The 21,945-nt window shown below is 33.3% G+C and overlaps 1 protein-coding gene and 1 long non-coding RNA gene across 5 annotated transcripts in view; one reads left to right on the forward strand and one right to left on the reverse strand.

Annotated features, from left to right (window-relative positions):
• LOC142983100 (uncharacterized) overlaps positions 1 to 21,412 on the forward strand; it is a 105,868-nt gene extending 84,456 nt beyond the window's left edge. For all 4 annotated transcript variants that reach the window (XM_076129935.1, XM_076129934.1, XM_076129933.1 and 1 more), the window contains exons 8-11: positions 12,548 to 12,659; positions 12,895 to 12,997; positions 18,810 to 18,996; positions 19,755 to 21,412. In XM_076129935.1, coding sequence (XP_075986050.1) covers positions 12,548 to 12,659; positions 12,895 to 12,997; positions 18,810 to 18,996; positions 19,755 to 20,506 — 1,154 coding nt within the window. In that variant the 3' untranslated portion in view covers positions 20,507 to 21,412. The remainder of the gene's footprint in view (positions 1 to 12,547; positions 12,660 to 12,894; positions 12,998 to 18,809; positions 18,997 to 19,754) is intronic.
• LOC142983101 (uncharacterized) lies at positions 4,890 to 8,401 on the reverse strand. The gene is made up of 3 exons (XR_012960036.1): positions 8,298 to 8,401; positions 5,979 to 6,056; positions 4,890 to 5,815 (listed from the first exon to the last, which is right to left on the reverse strand). It is a non-coding gene; the product is annotated as an uncharacterized LOC142983101 (long non-coding RNA).
• Positions 21,413 to 21,945: the final 533 nt, after the last annotated feature.

Here is a 21,945-nt window from a genome sequence, read left to right on the forward strand (position 1 = left end):
GGAGGCTGATCAAACATTCATTGATTATTCACTAGCTTTGCGATGTTTTACATGTACGAGAATATTTTATTTGAACCAGAATTCGTGTGGCATTTTCATCAAAAGATTAATGCGTTGAAATATTAGTTGTAGATATGGCATAGGAATTTTGTTTTATAAAAACAAATAATCGAGTTAGCATTTTGCATTTTTACGTCTAGTTTTAACATTTATTGGTATAAAATGAATTTCAGCGCAAACAAACTTCAATGTATTGGATGCCTTATATAATAACATAAATTTTGATATAAAAATTGCGTACTAAAAACTGTATATGCTACGACACATCGACATGTAAAACATACAACTAACCAATACAGATACTAAACCTGAACAGAATTTTGTACTACACAAAGTATAGGATTAGCCCAAAGTAGATTTTAAGTTACTGCATGCAATAGGTACATACATACAATATAATAATACTAGCTGACCCGCGCAACTTCGCATGCGTCACATAACAGAGAAAGGGTCAAATTTTTCCCCGTTTTTGTAACATTTTTTTGGTACTCTGCTCCTATTGGTCGCAGCGTGATGATATATAGCCTTTAGTTTTCTTCGATAAATGGGCTATCTAACACTGAAAGAATTTTTCTAATCGGACCAGTAGTTCCTGAGATTAACGCGTTCAAACAAACAAACTCTTTATAATATTAGTATAGATAATATTTATGTACGATCGTATACTATTTTATGTACCTTTTTAAACAATGCAACACACTTTGAACATAATTTTGTAATAACATTCGTCCAAAAGAAGTACCAAAGAAAATTCATACGTATTGCACAACGTCAGTATTACAAATTTCATGACGCTTGCTTTTATTTTACTGTTATTGTGCGCGGAAATACGTGGGGCATTCGTTAGAAATAAATTGTTTCTGTATTTGTCGTGTAAGCGTAAAACTCACGTTTTTTTAGCAAATGTAATGGAATTGCTGCCATTGTTTTAAGGATAATTTCGTATTGAACGATGTGGACTTTAGGACTTGTGTGGGAAGTTCCTGAGGGATTCCTACAATGGTGTGGGTACAATGTGTAAAATAATATGAGTTTTGATTGTAAAATCTTATTTCAAGCATTGTTACAATATTTTACGATAGATAAAAAGTTAGGTACGCTATCAAACGTTAAATTTCATTGAAAATTGTCGGAGTATTGCCCTCATCTATTTCCTTAGCTTGACATTTAAGGAAACGTTATAAAATCAAATAAAATCGTGTCTTGAGGATAAGTCAAGATAACTAACGTTATAATCGGATTGCTTGCTCACAAATTCGTTTCCGATTATCTTGGGCTTAATATCATATTTTTTGATTGACTACACAAAAATCGGATTATGAGGAAGACTTATAAAATAACGATACAGGAAAACACTTTACATTAATTTGGATTCCGTGAACGTAATAAAAATTTAATAATATTTAACTTGTTGTGATTAAACATTATGAAGTGTTCGGTAATTTTATCACCTTAGTATATTATATTGAAGCTTTGACAAGAAAACGGTAAAGGTACTTAGCGTTTGTTTTCGGTCCCAAAAACGGACTCATGGCTCTCCAGTTGGAGTAGCAAATATCTCATAACTTAATAGATTTGCTGATGTTTAAATAAATAAAAGCGAAGCGTATCCAAAACAAAAGGGCGTAACCACCAATCTATACAGATTCCATAAAAAGGGGCATTTCAATATCATTAAACCGCTGACAAAAGTAGTTTCAGTTTCAACATCAGCTAGAACTAGGGCGTTCCACCAAAGGTTTGTAACGAAACTTGCCTCTTTGATCTTTCACATTTGAATATGTAAATTATCGAGGGATGGGCTACGGGAAGCTGCCCAACAAACGTTCGCTCCAATTTAATGTTGATTTTAATTCTAGTATTAGTTCAGGATATTCTCTTGCGGTTGAACAAACACACCATTTTAATTTGCCTACCAAATGTTTAAGTTGGTTTTTCTAGTTAAAGGAAGAGTTGTTCGGTGCATAACTATGAAAGTTTTCACGTTTATGTGTGGACCTAGTATTTACTATCTGCTGATTCGATGGAATTCGCAATTTTTTTAAAGGCCAACATAAATACATTTTATTTATTTATTTATTACCACCGGTAGTTACATGTTGATGAACAGGATATACTAACTATAATATATAGATATACTAAATATAAAGCATTTGTATTGTTATGCTCTAGTTAATCCCAATAAAATGATTAGCCTAGCTATTAAGAAATTTTGTATGAAAATTTGATCAGCGCCTTTAGCGGCCGGCGCAAGAACTATTTTTTGCAGTAAGTTACAAAATTCAAACTCTCGACTCTTTATGGTACCATTATTGTAGATAATCGCGCTACAGGATGTTTTATTGGCATAAGTATTCCTTTGTATGTCTCTTACTGAAATTATTGTTTGTTTATATTGTTATTAAAAATAAACAAATAAATCGGTCTTCTGAGAATTGACGGGTTCTCTTTGAAATAATATAAAATATACATTTCAACACGGGAGATATTAATTTATTCGTATGAAGTAGCGGTATAATTTTACAGCAAAATAAATTTAAATAATTGAGATCGGAATTTCGCAATCGGAGCGATAAGCCGCTGGTTGAATTTATATTCCAAAGGGGTCAATTGCTGAGGTCATAGGTGTTAACGCATGTCAGATAAATTACATATAATATTTAATGTCGCTTTATGAAAAATAAAGTTAAAGTAGTCACCTCTTTACTCAGGCTTTTTTCGTAGACTGACTCATGATTGCGGAGGACAGAATTGCTAGATAGACTAATTTCACAGATAGATAGACTAAAACTGTTTTAGGTCTTGTCGTTAGCTTTGTAAAAATCAGAATTTATGTTCTAACGCTAAAGAATAATCGCAACTTACGAAGTAATAATATTATAAATTTCGGGTAGGTAGTTACTTTAAAAGTAACTCGTATAACTGGCATATAACAAAGACAGACTTTGAATTCCACCTACTTGTAAGTAAAATCAAATAAAAATACAATAAACCAATCCATCATCGTATTTACTACAGAAATGCACATTTCTACAAATGTAGAGAATACGTACATAATGCATCGTTAGTCTATCGTTCTGCCCTACTTTCTAAAAGGGCCTTATTATACAAGAGTATTAGCAATTTTCATATATTATGAGGGCACTATTATGAAGTCCCTATTCACAGTTAGGCTTTGCATATTCATGCAATAGAAACACTTGTTTAATGTATAGCAGAGTTTTCATTTGTGACCAACGGACTATAAATATGATAGGAATTCGAATATCGGCTCAATCGGCAATAGCGATGCACTATTAAATGGTTTGGTAAATGTAAGTCACGAACATTAAAGATTTATTTTCTAGTCACACACAACATTTTGGAATATATGTATGTATATATACTGTTTTTTTTTTGTTGTTGTTTACGGTTGTACTGAATGCAACCGTAGACGAAGTTCGGCTACGATTTTTATAAATAAAAACAATTTTAGAAACATGTTTTAAGGTTTAATAAAATTAAGCTTATTAAATGTTAAAAATGCGTACAGACCTATTTTTAAAATTCTGATGCGAAACAAATTTTAGTATCACAACTTATTTATCATACCAATTTTGTACGTAGCTTGCAAATTTATTTTGTGATAAAAATATGTTCATATGTACATGTTCATTTTGTCATAGTTTTAGCAATTATAAAGTATTTTTTATGGGGTAGTAACAAAATGTTTTACTATTAGCGAGTAGCGGCTTTATCGCTATTCAGCTTTAACAAAATATTTGATCCGTCTAACATGTTGCCGCTGCATATTTTATTCGACAAAATATTTTTCCATTCAAGCCGAGTTTGCGCTGGTAAAGCTATTAAATCGTCGTCAAATATATGCGACGTGGTTTGCTTGCAAATTTGTAAATAAAGAGCGGTTTGTTTAGTTTGTGTAGATAGGAAAATAGACTGAGTTAATACTGAAAAATCATATGTTGATTTAGAGTGGATAGATTATAGTGTTTGACAGACTTTTGGTATCGTGAATTTCCTTGAATGCACTAATAAGGCTTGCTGAACAAATCATAGTCTAAACAATACATGAAACTTAAGGAAACTGGATGACTCATGACATTATGACAATAATAGAAACAGTTTCAGTTTTCGACATTTCTGAATTTATAAAAATAATAACAAATGCAAATTAAAGGCTTTACGACAACAGTTCAGTAAAAGTGATGACCAATAGCTACTTGTTTCTAGTCGCGAAGCTTTTACTTAATTTTTTGATAGGTAACGAACACGCTGATAAGTAAAACGTCAAATAGAAATAACTCGTGAATACTTCGATACATTAACCCCTAGTATCATAATCAGAACCCCTATTTACAGATAATCTAGCACCTACAATTCAATATCATATACAAAACTGCCTCAAACTAGTATACAACTAAACACACGGTACACACGTTGTGTATTCCGCCCCCGGCACTGCCGTCCAACTTTTTCCAATCTCCTAGAGATAGGAAATTTTAAAATGCTTATTGGAAAATTCAACTTATCCATACATTAGCGAACGAATAGGGAGCTGTTTTGTTAAGCGAGGTTAAACTTCGCTTTTATTTGGTGCTTTCAAAATTAGGCAGGCAAAAATGAAGGGAAAAAATTGCGAGATACGGAACATTTTGGTTTTACATTTTTTGGTGGATTACTTTAGTACATGTGTATGTGTTTATTAAAGGTTGTTATGTTTTCTTATAAATAATTAGAAGTAAAATTTTACACATGCATTTATGTGAGACAAGATAATGTTTATGCTTGCTACATGCATAGTCTTGAAGATTGAACTAGGCCGTATTTTTCTTGTGTTGTTCAAGATTGAGGACTATAACTTTTATACAAGTATCATGAGGAGAAAAACGTGTAAAATTTGCTATAATTCACCCTTTGTGTCTATGAAGCATAATATTATTATGAAATAGTTTTATTCGAAAACGCACGGAACTTGAAATCGTGGGTATATTTGTCGAAAGTTTTAACCAAACATTTTTACTATTTTGTTTTAAGTACAGACTTAATTAGTGTAATTGTTACTACTGTTGCAGTTTTAATTTGAATTCGTTTTCAACTTATCCGTTAAGTAGTTATTATTCGAGTTCATATTGTTGAAACTTTGTTAGTTCAGGAAATATTTGTTGAGGCGTTTTGTAGCCAGGAAACAAATTAATTGTAAAAGCCTGTATTCCGTTCTTTTAGTGACCTGCTTTATATGTCATATAATTTCTTAAGAAATGGCTTACTGTTAATAAGGAAAGTTGTTGAAAATTCATGGCAAGTAAAAAACTAAAAGTAGTAATAGTTTTCTGTTAAAAATAATACTTTACGCGTGTTGTTATGTGCAAAACTCGAGAACAACATAATCAGTTTGTATTTCAAATACTTATTCGTTGAAGACTCGGAAAGGTTATTCTAGAAATAAAATAATCTCTAAATTAAGATTTTTAAATAGTCAAAGTCATACTCTGAGTATATTAGTAATTTGTGATATAAATAATTTAATTCTTAAAGGAATAAACATTTTTATATTTTTCGAAGTGTGAACCAAAGCCTTTGGAAAAAGCACGTCGAGGTGAACTAAATGAACTTAGCTCGCGATGTTTGTTACGCTTTCAAGCTCACTGTATGTCGAGTTTTCAAGTCGGTAAACGGAGTGTACGTGCTTTGGATTAGTATTGAATTCTTAATAATAGACTAAAAATCTTTACAGGCACTCTTAATCTTAACGAGGCTAGAAAAAGAAACAATTTTTGTAGACAAATCGTAATTTTTCTGATTTACTGCAGTCGGTACTATTGAGCATTGAGAATTTGACATTTAAAAATATATAAAATTAGTTCCTACGGCAACCGCTAGGGGCGCCACTCACGTTTTCATATAAAAATTGGCTGTACCTATTGGCTGTCTGGTTGTCAATAAGACGTAGTGGTAGAGAATCGCGATGCTGCAGGGACGTTTTTTTATTACATCATCTGAAATATAATACTACGTTATCAATGTAAGAAATAGCCTTAAGAACAAAGCCACTACTCAACAGAGACCTTTTCCAAAATATCTCGACATAAAAGCAGTTTTTCATAAACAAACAAATCTAGATACATAAAGAGATACAATTGTTTTTGTATTAGTTCGTGTGCCGTCCAAACTTTATGCTTAGATTATCATCGGCGTGGCCTATCACAAAGAAAACAATCAAATCAGTGGAAAAAGAAAGTCCTGTACAAAGGGGCGTTATCTCAAAAAGATTATCAGGAATAGTGAGGGGAGCTCGTGCTATCGATTTTGGCGAGTTTCTTTGATTCCGATGTCTGGTTGTTTGTTACTTTTTGCTATCCGGACTTATAAGTTGCAGCAACATCACTTACCGTTGATTAATTAGAACACTTTTCACATTGGAAAATGGTCAGAAGAACACCGAAACTTTCGTATATGAGATGAGCTGATGCTAGATTTAATTTTGTAAGAACGACAAATAGCTCAGAAATCTAATAGTTGTTTTACAATTTACTCCTACAATGAGTAGGATTTTATGGTAATCTATATAATTACTATTCCATTCAATCATTTTTAAAACAAACTAGGAGACTACATGTTAAAAAGATTTATCGATACAATTCAATCAACAACAACCCCAGCACTACACCACCAGTGAAGAAGTCTTCGTATAGAATTTATTTTCTTTTCCACAAGCAAGTAGAGTATTAAGAATTAATTAGTTTGTGTGGTTATTTCGTGACAATAAATAGTAGTCGTGTGTTACGTGGTAGTATAGTGGAGTAATTGGGTTCTTACTGAGAAGTTTTAGTGCGGTTGTTCCGTCTATTTATTGAGCAAATGATAGAGTGAAGATTGGAGGAAGACTGCTATTATTTTACTTGATTCGTGTTGGGAATTTATCGATGTTTTATTAGAGAAAAGTCTGAAAGATAATTTACTTTTATATTGTTTTGCAAAAGTAGTAAGTAGTCTTTCAAAACAAAATTATTTTTTGAAGACTAAAACACTTTGGTGGTGGACTCAAGGCCTAACCCCACCCTCATTACGGGATCAGACCCCTGCCTAGCAGTGGGACATTAATGGGTTAAATTTATTTAATATACTTTGAGATTTCTGTATTATGTATTTGATATTTAAGGCTTTGTTATTGAGGAGGCAATTGTTAGAAATAATTATAAATATTTTAACATGTGTATATATAATTATGGTACACCATGTAATTTTAACATTAATATTTTGCTACGATGAACTTCATTCTTCATCAAACCAAAAGAAACGATTTAAAACTTCAAACTCGAAACCTAGTTCTACCCAAGCTTAAGAGGGAGTTAGGGAAAGCAATAAGATAACATCTAGAGGAAATACCATTTAAAATAATAACCTTCCTTGAGGGCTGCCGAGCTCAGAACGCAGTTCAAATACTGCTCAACTCGAACCAACTTTTTCAAAGTTTCGATCGTGTTCAAAGCACCAATGAAGCGTGCTGCGAACTTCATACGAAATTAAACGAAAACCTACGATTGAAAGGACAGCCATCAAAGTTTTTAAGCCTTTAATACGACGCCACAAATTGAGCTTTTGATTAGTTCGAGAATTGATTTGATTAAAAATTTGCTAAATCAATATCCGTTTTGCTTATTTTGATCGGTGTTTTTTTGGGTACTTGTGCGTAGTAGCCCACATTTAACTGTTACTACTCAACAGGCTCATAGACTCTTTCAATTGAATGCCCATAATAATGTTTTCAAGAATTAACACGTAACTCTGTATGTTGGAGCGCCTTTACTTAGATCATTATTATCATCGTCGTACTTAGATCGATCTATCAACGACAAAATAATATAATGTTCTATCTTAGAAGCCTTACAATATCATGTTATTCAAAATAAAACTTCTCACAACGTTGTTTCTATTTATACAAACCTCGAAACCTTCTTTTTTCAATACGAAAAGGAACATAACCAGCTTACGCATACGTTTTCTCAGAAATAATCTCTTACTCCTATTCCGTTCGTTCCCGCAAATAAGATTTGACTACAAGAACACCGAATCCAGTCAAATTTCAACTGAAATACGCAACATTTTGGTGTACAGACCCCGAAGTGAACGGAAAAACTGTTTATTTACTTTGACCTTTTAAAAACGACTTTTTGTTTGCGAAATTGAATGTATGGGAACTGAAAAAGCGGATGAATTATGAGGACGAAAAAGCTTACTAGCGGAACTGTAAACACTTTTGCTTCTTTTCATTTGATAAAGTGACTTGCTAGTATTTTTTGTTGGGTAACCAATTCAGTTCAAACGTTTGTATCAGACCGCCACTGGACGATTAATATTATTGGCAATTTAGGGTTTATATCGTGAAATATTTGAAAAAAGATTTTAAAGTTCCGATACAATATAATGTACTATTTTTCAGTTGCAGCAAAATGATTGAGCAATACTATTGCACGTGTAGGCGCGGCCGTAGCAGTCAAGTCGGTAGTGCAATTGTCGTGAAGTGGACACGTCACGTAAACATAAATCCGATACTACAGTAGATTCTCGTTACTATTCTGTATCGTTACTGTGAGATAACTAACAACTGCAGCGCGACACTACTACAGCCGGTATTTTCGAATATTGATAGTTGGCATATAAAATGTACTGCAAAACAAGTTCTTACGGCGCCCACTAGAGGCACTAATCACATGATCATACAAAATTTTTCGATAGCTGGCTGGTTATCGATAGTCGATAGAATCGCGCTACTTGTATGTGGACGAGATTTCATGCAAATGGTACTATCGAGTGGCGACTTTTGACATTTATAATGACTTCAAAAAAATTGTTCTTCCGAAGTACGTGGAGTCTAAAGAATTCCGGGATAATAAGACAATATAGCCACCTATTAAAAAAATCCAATTAAACTGCAACTTTAGCAATCAGCGCAATAGATGTCCCACTTCTATACCTCTTCAGTCTAAGAGCACAGAACACGAGTAATCCTTAGACGTTCACATAGACCAGGGGTGGCCAACCGGTCGATCGTGACCATTAGTCCAGTCGATCGTGGTAAGGCAAAAAAATATAAATAAATAGATCAGACTGCGCAACGTAATTACCAAATATATTAATCGACTTGGTATTATATAGATCTCACAACTTTTTACGGCGAGACTTGAGGTTTTTACAGAATGTTTTTGATGGCATCTCACTTCTTTTTGTAGAGCGAACATAAGTCCAATTTGTATGGAAAGACGTTTTTTTTTCATAATTCAACATATTTTCTTATGGGAATGTTGTTCAGTTTCATGGGCTAAACACCCTTCCCCACCCTTTACCACCTCCCGTTATGCCTCATATAGTAGGTACCTATTTACACCTATTTATTTTATTTTCTACAGTAATAATAATTCATTAACTGCAAATGTAACCTTGTAATCTTATACATTTATATGAGATTACAAAGTTATTGTTGCAGTTAGTGTATTTGGAAAACTGGACCGAAATTAGAAAATATTAAATTTTTCCCATGATTAAGACACTAAACCCTATTTGTATTCTAAATTTTAAGCTTCAAAGTCTGCTAGAAGTACCTTAGACTTTTGATGATCGGTGAGTCAGTGAGTCAGTGAGTCAGTGAATCAGTGAGTGACAAAATTCAAAATTTTAACAAGTGGTCATTCTTAAACTACTGGTTCAAATTGACTGAAATTTTAAATATACCGTGTTTATACAATGACTGATTAGTTGCTGAAAATCCAGGCTTCTTGTTTTATCCACAACGAAATTATAGGGTTGTCAAAAATAGCCCGAATTGCTTCGAGAAAAGGATGTTACGGCCGTGCCGCTTTTTTTTGCTCGACTTGCGGGGGCACTTCCGTGCCCCCAGATCACTTGTTTCAACGGTGAAGGAAAACCTCGTGATGAAAATTTTCACGCCTGAAAATTGTTTCACGCATTTTTAAAGGGATTCAAAGTCTCCAACCTGAACATGAGCAGCGTGAGGAACTCAAGGTCTAACAATTTCCTCAATTTAGGAGATCCTTGCTCAGAAGTGAGACAGTATTGGAAATTGTAGAATATGATTGCGTAGATTTTTTTGTTAAATGCATGCATTTAAAATATACATGATTTTTTCTATGGATATTAATCAATAATTCGAAATCTAACAATTATAGTACAGCCAGGGGGGTTCCACTCCGCAGAGTAAGTATGATCGGCCGCCGGGCCGCATATGCGGCCTATCTCAGTAGGTTGCCACTCGGCGCGCTCGCTCACCGCGTCGCGCGATTTAGTGCTAGCTACACTTATCTATTTTATTAATCTGTTTTCTGTTTAAATAAAAAAAAATGTCAACTAAACAACAAAAATCCCGTAAAAAAGCTAAAAGATACTGTAGTGTTTATGGGTGCATGAACAAAGACAATACGGAATCGAAAATATCATAATAATATAATAAATAGGTATATAAATATCATTTTTTAATATCGTCGGCGCAATCCACGGAATACCTACCTACCTATATTTATTTAATGGCCAGACAGCAATACAATTATAATTTTATTTTATAATGGTTAATGGGTTTTTCATGTTTTGAAGTATTGTATTTGCATAGGTACACACTGTTCTCTTTATTGATTTATTTTAATATTTATATCGACTAGTGATAACCCTGTGTTCCGGCGGTGAAACCGGAGACGCGCGGCGATACCCAATGGAGTATGAACGCTCGCGCAGCGCGATAAGTTTCAATTTCGTATGGCAGTCGTTAGTGTAGGTAATTTTTTATGCCTAAACTTCACTTTTGTTCAGAAGTGGACCTTCTGTACGGTAGTACTATTACTTATTCTGTGGTACAGCGTCGTAACTCCTACAATCTTAGTTAACAATCAATGCACAAGAACACGGATCTTAAGACAAACTACAGTTGCTCTATTGCTTTGCCTTGATTACTCCAGTTCAATTACTGCACCTGCCGTCCTATATGAAGTCTAGTACTATTAGATTTCAATTCCGATATCAAGTTTCGAAATGGGGAAAACGGGATTATATTTATGTTTGTGTCCATTACGTAAATAATAACAATTATATTTGGCTACACTATATAAGGTCTTGTTTTAACCTGACCTAGTTTAATCTAGTGAATAAGCTTCGGTTAATTTATCTGTGGGAATTTTGATAGTTGCTCTCACACATTTGCTTGTCACTATATTTTTTGGAAAGCTTATTAGATACTTAAATATAAGCTGTCCAAATAACAAGTTTAATATGCTCAATTTCAGAATATTTATTGAAATATTATCATACAGCCGCTAATCACAAACTTTCGGATTTATATTAATAGTTATAAAAGATATTTTTTACTTAACCCTAGAAAGATAACCTACGCCTCAGAGGCGCCCGCGTCCGTTTGAAATTGCTGTCTCTTTCTAATGAGCGCGCGTATCTACCTGTCCTTTTTAGTTAGCTTTTTAGTTAGTTGTAGTTAAGTTAGTTCATTAAAAAAAAAATATTAATATATCGTACGCCTCTAAAGCGCATGGTTATCTTTTGTGGCAGTCAAAATATGGTTATCTTTTTAGGGTTAAAGTAATCTGTATCAGTGTGGGTAGTAGCGTATAGAGTCCGATTCCTGGGTCGCATAATTGTATCCTGGAGTTTAGTAACGTGCCTGATATATAGCAATATTAAATCGTTGGTTTATTACATACACCCCTTTTTCAACTTTTACAACAGGTATGATGTTATTTATGTTGAAAATTAAATTAAATATGAAAAAGACCGTGACACAACAACTTAATTTCCCTTTAAAAAGTAAAAAATAATAAAAGAAACTTAATCTTAAAGTTGCTTGCTTAATTAGTTTAGGATCGGACCCTTCTTTTTGCGTCGGAAGTTAAAAATAACAAAATAATTTCACCTCCAAGATTTTCAATATACTAAACCTCGACTGTAGTTAGGACCATCTAAAATCCGTTAGCGGTACAAGTTCGATAAGTTGCAAGTAAGAGGGTTATGATCCCATACTCGCTCGGAGCGAGGTGTTAAGCTTTGATACTAAAACATTAAAATCACGTTAGAAGGTTCTAGTTTAAACGGTCGCTGCATGTGAAAGATATAATGGTTTAATGAGGTTTTTGAGGATACAAGCTGTGTTTTAATGCTCTTTTATTGTCAGGTATGGAAATAAGCAGCTGAAGGTTACAGCAAACATTATTCTTAATTTATATAAATGAAAAGAAACCGCCAAATGCGTTGCTAAGAGCACAGCTTGAGAGCGACTCAAGCTATTCGGTGGAATTTAAAATACATTTTCAATACAGCGTAAAGAATGTAATGTTGATTGAAATACACCCCAATACCATCGGAATCGGTTTCGCAATTTAGTAATTCATAACGTTACAAATAAGCACACAGCCAATTAAACTTATGTACACAGTTACACATGTACTTTTTTATTTACAAGTGGATTTTGTTGCAGCAACATCATTGGTGACGTATGCTGGAGAGCGGTACGACTTTATACTGGACGCGAACAATGAGATTGACAACTACTGGATCAGGTTCCGTGGCCTCATGGACTGTGATGAAGTGTAAGTTCTTTCAATTTTGTTGCTAATTGGTGGTGCCGATGACAATGAAAGATATATTTCCGACCTTATCCTACGTTAAGTAGTGTCGGTATAATATTTAACTATATCATGCTGCAGTCTGAATGATTCCTGGAGGCACTGTTGCCTCTAGGAATCATTTCATAACGGTTGTGGGAGAAAATCGACCTGATTATTACATAGTAGGTTGACTGAATTTTTGTATTGTTTTTGACAGGTTCACGAAAGCAAAGCAAGTAGCTGTGCTGCATTATGAGGGTGCATTGGACGTGGAACCTGCCGGTGATCCGGATTGGTACGAGGCTCATAATGAGGGATTGGTAAGTACACAGTGCTTTAACCACAAAAACTATGACGTTTCAATAGGTCTGAAGGAGATTGAATTTCAAAGCAACTTCTGTTCTTACTTTTGTTAACCGACTTCAAAAAAGGAGCAGGTTCTAAATTCGACTGTATTTTATTTATTAATCATAGCAATCTTGACGAGGCTTTACGAACATTTTGAATTTCATTTATGTATATATTTCATTCACCAATAACGAAATTTATTTTTTTCTTCTTTACGTGTTTGATGGTACAAAGACATGAATATAATCGTAATGAGGCAGGTTGTCATTGTTGTATTACTGTCTCTTCATCCTAAAGTTTATTTACTCAAATGTAAACAAATCGTAATTAGTTCCACGTGGATATTTATTATTTAATTCCGTCATTTATAATAATTGATGACACGAGGCAGACTCAGGTCGAAAGACCCTACTCTCATACCGCAACTTCTTACCAAAGCTTAAATAAGATATAATCTCCAATCAATATTTCAACTAATAACTGACTAAATCATATAACTTCAACAAAATTATGGCAATTTAAAAACTTTTGTAAAATGGTCAGTTGTTAAAAGTTCTGGCCAAGTTGTGAAAACTAATTTGGAATAGTGAATCGCTCCCGATTCGGTTCGAAGGTTTTTAAAAATACGTGTTAGTTAAACTCAATTGTAATTTTGAAAGAATCAACTAAGTTAGTCGTGAGAGTAAATTGAATTTGGCAATGTTATTAATTACGTTTCGTTGTCCCAAATTCTTAAGAGATCAAAACGTCTTTATAACAAGGTTACAAATTACTAAATATTATTAAAGTGAGCAAGGATTTGCGTTTCCACGAGCTTTATATCACTGCTGGTTACATTAAGACTGAAAAAAATACTCAGAAAAATATATCTCCAATTAAAATTGAAGTAGTTTATCAAAAATATTTGCCGTTGTAACTATAGGCTGCATGTAGTAAATTATTATGAAAATAAACATAAGTATAAAAAGTAAACTTCAATCAAATATTTATTTGCACTTCTATGTGATGTAACGTAACGGCATCAAACACCCGTGAAACCAAGGTCACAACCTTGAAATCCACCGAATCTAAGCATCTAAAAATATTCTTAACAGCAGCCATAAACGTCCCTTTCCTACCAAATGGTCCCTGCATGCAAATATTTAAATAATAAATTCTATACGGTATCATCATTTCATTGTATATTCAGTGAAGGACTTACTGCCGGCGTAGGTGACATTGTAACCCTATAAAAGTGTATTGGTTCTCTTATACGAGGATGTTTTCTATCGTGCCCTTGACGCACATAAAAACACTAAGGGATAGTGGCGTTTTCTTTAGGTTTATCATGATATGACAGTTTCCTAGTGTTATCAAAGATACGTATAAACTTGTATTTATTATGGCGGGTTGGTATATATTATTTAGGAATGTTGAATAATATTATGAGAAGATTTTATTGCTTAAATGTGCGAAAGTTGTTCCGTTGATTGAATGTTTTGACTTTAAGAAATTACTGTTTGCTTACAAAAAAAGAATCAATTCTCGTAAAGAAATTTATTGTTTAAATTAAAGCAATACAATATTTTTTTAATAAACATTTGCTTCAAAGGTGCAATGCATCACAGATTCGCTTTCAAAATAAAGATGGAAATATTATTTTATGGTCGAGAATCGAATCAAAGTCCTCTGCAGCCTGAGGATTCGGCCTCTATAAACAAAAGACAAATGAGACGAACTGAAAGTTCTGAGCGAATATTTGATTTAGCACTTTGCATACTGATTCAGTAATTGTATTTAAAAATTTTAGATGTCAAATCAAATTATAGTGAAGTTAAAGTTAGAATATTATAAAGTTATTAAATTCTGACGTTAAATACAATATAATTTAATATGAACGTTATTATCAAAGTGAGTTCCTGTGTTAATTCTTTGAGTCATCTGATTGTAGATCTAACGTTGAGCTAAAATTTTCAACTTAATCAGCTAGAAATTCCTAAGGCAGAATACCCTAGATTGTCTGATTTTGACCTTTAGTTAAGTAATACTTTACACTGTACAGGTTCAGTATTTTTCTAATATTGAGATCTAAATACATTGTGCATGACAGAAATGTTTCGCGTTACAGTAAAATAAGCTTATATAGTCAACGTATTATTATATTTTTGACACTAAAATAAGCCCTATTTTCCACAATTGGTAGTCCTTATTAACAAATATCGAGAATTTGCCATTTAAATCTACTATAAAAATAGTACCTACAATGCCCGTTAGAGACGTATCTGTCCTGTTAGACTCGCTACCTGTCTATAATATATATTGACGGATCATAATTTGAAATGGAAAAGCCATGCCTACAAAAATAGAAATAGCTATTGTGATACGAATCAAATGGCAGCAGGTAAAACCACCTTTGGCTATCCATATTTTGACCAAATAAATTGATACCAGTGTTTTACATGGAGCGACTGCCTATCTGACCTCCACAACCCAATTACCTGGGATATAACACGATACCCTTCGGTAAGACTGGTTGTCAGACTTTCAAGCTTCTGACCACTATTAACGACTGTCAAAGATCTTCGAAAATGACAGCCGGGACCCACAATTTAAAGTGTCTTCCGAAACACGGAGAAACTCGATATATATGGGATGGTCACCCATCAGCTTAAAGATCGATCCGCACGGCTGTTGCTCACTAAAAACTAAAGAACAAAAAAGCTTAAACAACAGATCTCCCATAATGTAAACACCCTCTAACATTAATTAAGTAAACCCTTTCTAACTTCAAGGGCGACTTTTTTACTCTGTCCCGGAGTTTTCTAAGAAGTAGTGGCAGCTGATTCAGTGGGGAAAGTTCATAATTTAGTGGCCCAACTTGTCGCATTACCCCTTAGTGGACTGGCAGGAATAATGGCAAGAGCCCTGAATATAAGAGTGGGTGATAGATCTTTAGGTCTTAGTTTAAAGTGCAGTGAACGGAATACTAAATTGATTATCTACAAAATTGAACCTCTAAAAAGCTTTTGAAGATTTATTTGTTTTCGCTGAGTTGTATTGATTTTTTAAAGCTGTAGTAAAATTCTATACCGTCTTTGACGCAGTTATCGAAAAATTTGTACGAACATCTTGTCAGCGCCTCTAGCGGCTACCTTAGGAACTATTTTTGCAGTACATATCAATCTTTTGATACTCGTTAGTATGTACCAGCTGTGGAAGATACCGCTACTGGTGTGTATATAAGTTTATATTGAACATTTTATTTGTTTTCTAAAGTTAAGTATGTATGTTTTGGCACATCATTGGCTTCGTCTCGACTTAATTGGCTCAAAAATAAATCTCAGTATTAATTAAAGTACAGCTTATTTTATTGTAACCTTACTACATCATTTTATATTAACGATATATTTTGTAAAACTGTAAAGATCCAAAAAATCTTGTTTCTAACGTATAAATTATGCTTATATAACTTAATTCTTATAAAAAACTATGTGAAAGAAATTGTGAGGTTTCCTTGAGTTTAATAATAATATAATTTAAGACTAATATAAAAAAAGATTATACTATACCGTATACTTACCACCTTATGCTATATACTTATATTCTAGTACTCATAATCCCAGGGCATAAGACCATTACAAAACTCAATTTGCTATGAACAATAACATATACAACAAATATCGTATCCAACAGTATCACTTCTAGCAATTCAGCAGTCAGGCGCAAGTTATTCGCAGGAATTGTGCGGAATAATTCTAGACGTCTCTGCAACCGCACTGAATTGTAACTGACGTCACTATACGGCTTTGTTCAATCGTTAAGTTGTGAATTACACGTTCAAGCTTGATTTTGCATGCTTGATTCTATGTCGCTTTTGTATTAGAGCGTTTTAAGTTTTAATTTGCAATACGTTGAAGACTTAATGCTTAATCCCTCTCATTTAGGGGGAAAGATCTTGGACAGTAGCAGGACATAAATGCAAAGTTTATTTTAGATATATAATTGTTCATAGCTGGGTCTCTGGGTAGCTACTTTGGTTTCCACCTACTTTATATGCAACTCTGATACTTCCTTACATCATAATGTCTTAATATTTATTATTTATGGAGAAGACAAAATCTTGATGAAATTCATTAAGATTTTTTAGACGAGATGATGCATAAAACTTTATCATCTTAAAATAATCAACTATAAAACTATCAACTCAAGTAAATTAGTAAAAGATTGAGAGCAGAAATATACTCATTGTTATCTCATTTCACGTTCCTTAAACCGTTCTTACATTTACATAGTAATATGATCTCTATATAATAATATTATAATAACAGATATTAATATCGAAACTCCAGTATGTTATCAATTCACATCCGGCTCGGTTCACGCTACAGAGTTACGGCAACATCAATCATCAATACTAGAGCACTGAGATAGCAGCCTAAAGCTTTGAACATACACACGCTAAACTATTTACAAGAATTTTACAATAATTCTGGTTAAAATTTATTTTATTTTATAAGTTTTAAATAAGTAAATGCATATTAGAAGTTAGTAGATACAAAATCTAACAATTTCAGATATGATGTTGGAAACATTTTTATTAAAACAAATAAGCAGTACCTCGATTCTGTACCACTATCGACTACCGACAACCGGCTAGCTATCGACATTTTGACATTTAAAATGTACTGCAAAAATATTTCCTACAACACCCGTCAGAGGCGCTGATCAGATTTTCATACAAAATTTCTCGATGACAGATCGGTTGTCGGTAGTCGATAGTAGTAGAGAATTGAGCTACAGGTCTAAAATAAACTTTAGACAGTGCACTTTTGAATATTTTATCCTACTACCTATCTTAGGTATCGTTTCACCATTCATATAATAATATAACCCTTAAAAAACAAAGCTTTAAATATAGATAATGACGTTTGAAATACTTAAAAGAAAAATGCTAACTACCATTACTAAAAGATAGTGAAACCGCTGTTACATTTGAACAAACAGATTGTCTTTAAGTAGGCGACGTCCTTGCTCTTGACACAAAGAAGCCGACAATACGTTCGCCGTCGCCAAGTGGTAGCATCCAAAAAAACTACAAGATAACCCCTTATCGCCATAACGACGATATTAGGCAGGTCGCAAAATCAAATAGCTTGCAGATCCGGTAAAATTATCCCTTCGGTGTAACGACGCCGTAGTGAGCGGCTGGCCGAATGCCAGACACTATCAGGCGCAAAGGCTTTGCATACGAAGATTAGAATAATGTAGTGGTTCTAGTAAAATATTCCCGAGTATCTAAAGATCGAAAGTTACCTAGTGCGGATCTCTGAGGGAAATATATTGGAGAACATTTGCGCTGATATAAATTTTGCTGGCTCGAGATAGCATGATGTAAAATTGTAAATGTTTTTGTATAAAGATGCCTAAAATCTATATTTTATGATTCGTTTTATACCTACATATAATAAAACTCTTCAATAAATCCACCAATCATGCGTTTGATTCGAACTCTCATTAAGTTCATGCAAAAGTTCTATAAAATTGGTTTTAATAGAAAAATCCGTGACATTTAAATGTTTGTAAAGTTCTCGATAGAAATGATTTATACATAATAGCTGACGAAAATTAATCTTAAAAAAACCACGTCACAGTTTCTCGAACACTATTAACTGAAAATTCTTTCGATAATTCAATCTCACTTTACACAAAAAGAAAACTAGAAGTTTCGAAAAATCTCGATTAAAAGCAAAATTTTCTTTCTGATTAATTGAATCAGTCAATCAACTAGTGAACTTTTGTTTACAGCAATTGAACGCGTTGAACAAAGGCGAAGAAGAGAATGAAACTATAAGTGTTGCTGAGATGAGATCTATTGAAGGCTATGACGACAGTTTGAAAGAAGTGGCTGATTACCAGTTCTATGTGGCGTACGATTTCTACGCAAAGAACAACTCCCACTTCCATCGGTCGCCTTATTATGGATATTACCAAGGTGAGTGAAAATTTTAGCATTCCTGAACTGCACTCTAGTGTATTTCTCTAACTCAATCGACTATCGACGAGAAATGTTGTATGAAAAACTGATCAGCGCCTCTACCGGGCGCGGTAGAAACAATTTTTGCAGTAATATTTTATGTGTCAAACTCTCGTTACTCCATAATATTGACTACAGATAATCTCGCAGGGAATCACGCTACGGGGCAGACCATACAGGCTTGAAAAAAAGGAATATTTTTTTAGTTTTACGATGGTTTAAAATTCACGTCAGAATTTCATAAACGTTATTTGAATAAGTAATCATTATGTTAAATATTAAATTGTGTAATATTTTAGTAGTACCAATAAATGTTTAGTTTTAAAGCTAATTTTATTGGGTAATACAAACTTATTGCTGTAATAACTTATCTAAAACAAGATAACTACTTTAAGACTCGAATGACATCAATTAATAAAACCTTGGCTCAATTAAACGAATTATGATGTTCTAACAAATTTTGCGATCAAATAAATAAAGACATTCTTAATTAATGTCATTCATCGGACTCGAAGATTAATGGGAAATTTTCTTTCGAACTTTGAAAGAAATCAAGGAATTAAATTATTAAGTTTGTATTTATTTGTTGTTGATGATGGAAAACAATACCAATGAATTATGATAATTATTTATTTATCGATCAAAACAACAAAAAATTCGAATCAAAATTAATATTTCGACACGCCAATTCAACCACAATTTTATTTTGTTCACAGTTCCACATAAACTAAACCGTCTGTACACACCGCAACTGAACCACATCAGCATGAAGTTGCCTTCAAGTCCTCTCCTCACTGCCCGGCCGTCTCCAGACAACTTCTGTAACGCCTCAAGTATAGACGAATCCTGCCTAGAAAGTTACTGCGAATGTTCCCACGTTCTCTCCGTCAAACTCAACTCAGTCGTTGAAATCATCATTGTTGACGAAGGTGTCACTTTTGACGCTAACCATCCCTTCCATCTACATGGACATAGTTTCAGAGTAGTCGGTCTCAGACGTCTAGCTAAAGAAATCACTATTGATGAAATCAAAGCTTACGACAAAGCCGGTCTTTTGAAAAGGAATCTTAAGAATGCTCCTATTAAAGACACGGTTACTGTACCCGATGGAGGTTACACAGTTATCAGATTCAAAGCAGACAATCCCGGATATTGGTTGTTCCATTGTCATATAGAATTCCATGTAGAAATTGGTATGGCTCTAGTTTTCAAAGTTGGTGAGCATAAAGATATGGCTCCAGTGCCTAGGGATTTCCCTTCATGTGGAAGTTACTTGCCAGATAATATGTTAGAGCATGCTACTACTGAGAAACCAAAGAGTGATAATGATTTTCTTTCTATATCACATTGGTGGCCTGTTGTTGTTATCAACAATAATTCTACATCAGCAAGTACTAAAACCGATGCTTCTAGCGTTGCAGTCTTACTACTAAGTATATCGTTATTAATATTAAATTTCCTATCATAGTATGACGTTTAAATTTTAAGGTTGTTGTTCGTGTTTAGAATTTCTGTATACGAACTCACAATTTGAATATGTACTTACTTGAATTTTATTTATTTCTAAATATTAGTCGTTGTTAGTTTTCTTTTAATGTAAAGAGAACATACAGTAGCTGATACGAATAAAGATAATATTGAAAATATTGTAGAAACTGTAAATGGCTTTAATGATTTTTCGAGCTGTCCACTTTTTAGTGCCTAGTTTGTCGATGACGGTAGTAGTAGTAGTATAATAAGATGCAACTTTATCCAATTCAATTCGTAATTGTCGTGTTTATAAATCATTAGAAATTTAATATTGAGACGTTGGTGCAACGCTTTAGAAATTACTATAAAAGGAAATATTAAAGTGATCTTTTTCAATTAGGAGCGCTGTAAAAACATCATAAACGAGTTTGACTTCATGTGAGGGTATATTATTATTAAATTTACGAGATGCAGTCTCAGAATTTTCAGTTTTATTAAAATTGGGTGTAGTTAAACTACGCCAATCTTCACTGGAGTCAATTTTGGAGTCATCTTGCTTGAAATTACTTGCCATTTATTCAATGTTTATGACATTTTTACGATACTTGCCTTGAGTTACGTCTGTGTTATTCTTTATTGTAAGTTGATTCTGTTTATTGAAACGTACTTACTGATATTCATCATATTGATTGTCTACTTCATTGCAAGTATTATTACTTACAGCAGGAGATTATTATTTAAGTCTGTGATTGGTTTTAAACGAATTGACCAAAAAAGTATTGAACATTTTTAAAATGTTTCTCGTTAGACACGTCGTTGATGATATGTGATATTATTTAGTTTAATTATGTAATTTTATGTTAAGTATTTTGTAATGGCAGAATAAGTACACTTACCAATCGTATATTGTTGTTTTATTTACCCGTGATTTTTTTTTAATCCTCTGCTCTGAAATATACACGCCCACAGATCCATTTTTATGCTGATACAAAGTCAGCTCCACGCAATAGGAGACGAACCCATAGCAATTCATTACAATGGGTACATATTCAATGTCTGTTATTATAATAAACACACGACACTTAAATAATACTAAGCACATAATCATTCTTAAATACCCAAAAAGCTATCGCTATTGCATTGTCAGTGTTACCTTTTAAATAAATAATTTATTATGCTGATGGAAAACCTTAACATTATTCATGTAACAGACAACATTTCTTTACCGTTCTTTACCGTCCCAAAAACCAAATTACTTACCACCACTTCCTGGGATCAAATATAACAGGAAAACGTAGGTGTATTAATAAATTCTTGCCTAATCCCTTGTGCAAACTCTTGATATTAAAATAAACATGTTTGTTTTGTTTTCAAGCGAAAGACGTGAGCGTATATATCAAAAACATTGGCCATCCATTCTCAATCGGCCCTCAAGGG

Source organism: Anticarsia gemmatalis, chromosome 23 (genome assembly GCF_050436995.1).
Source record: "Anticarsia gemmatalis isolate Benzon Research Colony breed Stoneville strain chromosome 23, ilAntGemm2 primary, whole genome shotgun sequence".
Classification (NCBI taxonomy): domain Eukaryota; kingdom Metazoa; phylum Arthropoda; class Insecta; order Lepidoptera; family Erebidae; genus Anticarsia; species Anticarsia gemmatalis.